At 55.6% G+C, this 4,500-nt stretch overlaps 1 protein-coding gene across 3 annotated transcripts in view; it reads left to right on the top strand.

The window, feature by feature from the left end:
* The first annotated feature begins 566 nt into the window (after nt 1-566).
* SH3GL1 (SH3 domain containing GRB2 like 1, endophilin A2) overlaps nt 567-4,500 on the top strand; it is an 8,616-nt gene continuing 4,682 nt past the window's right edge. Inside the window, exons 1-4 of one of the 3 annotated variants that reach the window (XM_017742529.1) lie at nt 567-1,191; nt 1,285-1,357; nt 1,950-2,093; nt 3,555-3,688. In XM_017742529.1, coding sequence (XP_017598018.1) covers nt 1,183-1,191; nt 1,285-1,357; nt 1,950-2,093; nt 3,555-3,688 — 360 coding nt within the window. In that variant the 5' untranslated portion in view covers nt 567-1,182. The remainder of the gene's footprint in view (nt 1,192-1,284; nt 1,358-1,949; nt 2,094-3,554; nt 3,689-4,500) is intronic. The other 2 variants (XM_008639929.2, XM_017742530.1) reach the window with 2 other exon arrangements.

The raw sequence follows: 4,500 nt of genomic DNA, 5'->3' as shown, positions 1-4,500 counted from the left end.
CACTTTGGATGTCTGCATGCGGAATTTGCTGTTGTTTGGGGCAAAATAATCACTAATTGCTCTCCACAAGTCCCTGACAGGAGGGTGGAGCCAGGTGGGGGTTGGGCTCTGCTCCCAGAAAACAGTAGGACCAGAGGAAAACACCTCAAGTCGCACCAGGGAAGGTTTAGATTGGAAATTGGGGAAAATTTGCTCATGGAAAGGCTGGCCAGGCATTGGCACAGCTTCCCAGAGCAGTGGTGGAGTCCCCATCCCTGGAGGTGTCCAAAAAAAGTGTGGATGTGGCACGTGGGGACATGGGTTAGTGGTGAACGTGGTCAGACTCGGTGATCCTGGAGGTCTTTTCCAACCTCAACGACTCCATGATTCCAACTTTGGCCAGTTCCCACGTCCTGCAAGCCCAGACACTGCTGCTTCCCTCGGCAGCCGGCACGGGGCTGGGAAGGGAACGTTCCCCTGTTTGGGCTGAGGGAAGGACACTTTGGGGTGGGTTCTGGAGGTGTTTATTACCCTCGGGCAGGTAACGGTGTGGGTTAGGGAGTGGGGGCTGTTCTTGGACCAGGGGATCCCAGCAGGAAGCTGGTGAGGCCTCCCCAAAATGGCCCAAATGAGCTCTGACTTCCCAGCTTGTCGGACATCTCTGATAGAGGATTCCTTGTCCCAGATCCCGAGCTGCCCCAGCAGTTCCCCTCGGAGTGGTGGCTCTGCTCTCCCCAGGCTGTTCCTGTGCTGGCTGCTGGGAGCTGAGTGTGTTCATTCCCTGTTTACTTGGATTTTGCCGTGTGTGAAACTGAGTCCTTGGCTCCAAATGGAGCTGAGAGACGCTTGTGCTGCTTGTTTTTTCCAGCAGGCGTTGGAGTTGGAGCCGTGGGCTGGGATTTAAGGAGCTGTGGAGCTCCTGGTGGGCGAGGAACATCCTGGCTGAGCCGTGCTTTGGGTGCTCTGGATGTTTGGGGGTTTGGTGGGCTCTTTTTGAGGGGCTTTGGGCTGTTCCTGCTGCCTCCTTTCTCTTGCAGGTGCTGTGTGGACCATCCCTGTTCCCTTTCTCTCCCAGGGAGTTATTCCATGAGGTGGAAAGATTCAATCAGTGCCTGATCCTCCTCCCTTGTCCTTTCCCCACAGCTGGTCAGCGAGAAGGTCGGAGGGGCTGAAGGGACCAAGTTAGATGATGACTTCAAGGAGATGGAAAAGGTGAGCAGGGAGCCAGCAAAATCACCCCATGGCTCCCGTGGGATTGGCTGAATCCCTGAGCTGATCCTCACTGGGCTCTCGTCTCTCCTGCAGAAAGTGGACCTGACCAGCAAGGCCGTCACAGAAGTACTGACCAGAACCATAGAGTACCTCCAGCCCAACCCAGGTGAGGGCCTGGACCTCCCCTGTCCCCTTCCCAGCTTTCCGGGGAAACAGTGAGGTGGGCAAGGAGATCAGGGAGATCCCTTTTGCTCCAGGTTTGGATCAGGTGGAGATCCGGGTGCCCCTCTTGCCCTGAATCCAGGCTGTCGAACCAGGAAAGAACAGATGCAGCCTTTGCCTCTGACCTAGAGAGGCCCTATGGGGACCCGTTTTTCTTGGAACATCCAGGAAAAGTGGTGTTTCTGGGCTGGGAAGGGTGGCTGGCTCTGTCAGCCCTGCATCCTTCCAGCCAGCTGCTCCGGAGAGCACTCCAGGGACCCTGGGAGGGCTGGGGAAACTCCTTTGGCCTTCCCTGGCCAAGCTGTGGGGAACTATTTTTGCTTTGTGTCTTGGAAAAGAACCTTTTCTCGCAGCGAGGGGTATTTCTGGGGGATGGAGACAACGGAGCCTCTTGGCTTCGGGTGTAGCAGGGGGGAAAATAAAAACCCGTTGGGAAGGGGATGCAGGGAAGGCCGAGGTGGCTGAGCTGAGGCTGAGCTGAGGCTGAGCTGAGGCTGAGGCTGAGCTGAGGCTGAGCTGAGGTGTTCGTGTGGCAGCTTCCAGAGCCAAGCTCACCATGCTCAACACGATGTCCAAGATCCGCGGGCAGGTGAAGAACCCCGGCTACCCGCAGTCCGAGGGGCTGCTGGGGGAGTGCATGATCCGCTACGGGAAGGAGCTGGGAGAGGATTCCAACTTCGGTGAGTGGCCCCCGGCGTTGCAGAGGGGAGGGGGGGAGGCCCCTGAGTCACCTGCAAGGTGTCACTCTAAATTCTGGAAGGGGTTGGGTGAACTTTGTGCCACCAAACAGGGCTCAAAAGGGGTTCAGAGACTTCCAGAGGGAGCAGATTCAAAAGGAAAGAGAGGAGGTTTAGATGGGATATTGGCAAAAATTCTTTCCTGGGAGGGTGGGGAGGCTCTGGCACAGGGTGCCCAGAGCAGCTGTGGCTGCCCCTGGATCCCTGGCAGCATCCAAGGCCAGGTTGGAGCAGCCTGGGACAGTGGAAGGTGTCCCTGCCGTGGCAGGGGGTGGGATTCCATGAGTTTTAAGGTCCTTCCATCCCAAACCATTCCATTATTCTGTGGTCCCAGGTATCCTGGATCCCAATCCGTGGCAAACCCACTTTCTTATCGAACACTGAGATAAATTTGCATGTAAAAGAAACAACTTCCCTCTAAACTGAGCAGCCAAGCAGGAGCTGGACGGAGCAAGACTGGGAGTTCCACACAGCTCTCAAGGATCCCTTCCAGCCCAAACCTTGCTGTGATTCCATAGGGAGGCTGAAGTCAAGAAATCTTCTGGCGTGGCTGTTCCTCGCAGCCACGTGTGACTGGCAGGGAGGAGGGGGTGAAGCCTTTTGGGGATGTCAGTTTTAATCCCCTGGAACCTCGGCCAGTGCACGTGATGGCCCCGGGGCAGCACAGCTGGCTCTGCCAGGGCAGGGAGGAGCTGCCTTGCCTCAGGAAAATTAAAAACCTCTGGCTGCTTTTGGGACTGACAGAGGGCTTTGGAGATCCTCCCTGGCCAGCTCAGAGCTCTGCATCAATCCTGGCTCACAGGCACCAAGGAGAGCAAGGGAAGGAAGCTTTTAGGAGCACACACCAAACTTTATTTCCTTAATGGCCTCCTTAAAGCAGTATTGAGGACTCCATCCCTCCCTCCCAGGTTATTCAGAGTTATTACAATTGAAATAACACTTCTGCTGTATTGATTTTTCCAGCTGGACAGTGGAGAGATGTTTTCCCTTGTCCCTCTCTCTCACTCGTGTATTTTCCTGTGTTCATGCACTGCTGAAATTGTTGTTCTGCCAAAGCTGCACAAGAATAATTTAATCTCTAAATGTTTCCTCTGCACTAAAAAGCCAGCACTGAATGTGCTTTGCTGCAAGTCTGCCTGGCTGAAGTGTCAGAGTGGCCAGGGCCTTAGGAAAGGCTGGAACTGAACAGGTTTCAGTGAGTGGCTCTGAGCTCTGGGAGTGCCCAAGGCCAGGTTGGACAGGACTTGGAGCAACCTGGGGCAGTGGGAGGTGGGACTGGATAGGCATTAGGGTCCTTCCAACCCAAACCATTCCGTGGTTCTGGGACACACAATGGCTTCCACAGCCCCAGGGCCTCGGGCTGTGTTTGATTCCCTTCCCCTTTCCCCGCTCCTCTCCTCTCAGGGGACGCGCTCCTCGACGCCGGTGAGTCCATGAAGCGCTTGGCCGAGGTGAAGGACTCGCTGGACATTGAAGTCAAACAAAACTTCATTGATCCCCTGCAGAACCTGTGTGACAAAGACCTGAAGGAGATCCAGGTAGACACCCCCATGGTTTTCCCTCCTCCTCCTCCTCCTCCTCCTCTCCCTGCTTTCTGGGCTCTTTGGCTGTTGGTGCGCGGAGCTGCCTGCTCTGGAGTGGTGGGAACCAAGGGCTGGCAGGAATTCCCTGCTCTGTGTGTGTTTTCTCCCTCCAGACTCTCTGGTATTTCCTCCCTGCTCAGCGCTGCTGCTGCTGCTCCTGAGCAGCCCAAAGGGCTGGATGCAGGTTGGAATGGTTCTGCATTTGCCATGTTTGATGGAGGGTGCTGTGGGAATACATCCCAACACCCCTTCTGGGCTTGCTGAACTGGGTTCTTAGTGCTGTGAGCTCCCAGATGGGATAGATTTGGGCTCCAAGCTCTGAGCAAGCTCCCCTCAGGTCTCTGCTCAGCATCCCAAGGAGCCCTTCGGGGTCTCACTGGGAAAACAGAGCTCAGCAGCTCCCGTGTGCTACACACAGACAAGGCCAGGCTTGTAACAGGATCCATCCCAACCTCAATTCCCTGGGCACGTCTCCTGAAGGAGTGTTCACTGTCAGTGGTGTCCTGGGTGAAATAACCACCAAGTGCTGCCTTAGTGCTTGTCTGTACCCCGATTCCATAGGGCTGCCTTAGACATCCCTACCCTAAGATCCAGGAATGCAGTGCCCAGAACCCACCTTCCTGGTGTCCAGAGATCTCTGCAAATCCTGGGGGAAGCTGAAAGTAGCAGGACAGCTCTTCACCTTCCCAAAAGGCTTCTGTGGGGAACAGACCTGGGCTGCTCTGCAGCCTTTTCCTCAGTGGGAATCACTCCACCATCACACCACT

Source organism: Corvus brachyrhynchos, unplaced genomic scaffold (genome assembly GCF_000691975.1).
Source record: "Corvus brachyrhynchos isolate BGI_N302 unplaced genomic scaffold, ASM69197v1 scaffold158, whole genome shotgun sequence".
Classification (NCBI taxonomy): domain Eukaryota; kingdom Metazoa; phylum Chordata; class Aves; order Passeriformes; family Corvidae; genus Corvus; species Corvus brachyrhynchos.
Note: the sequence above shows the minus strand (reverse complement) of the source record. Positions and strands in the feature narration are given on the sequence as shown.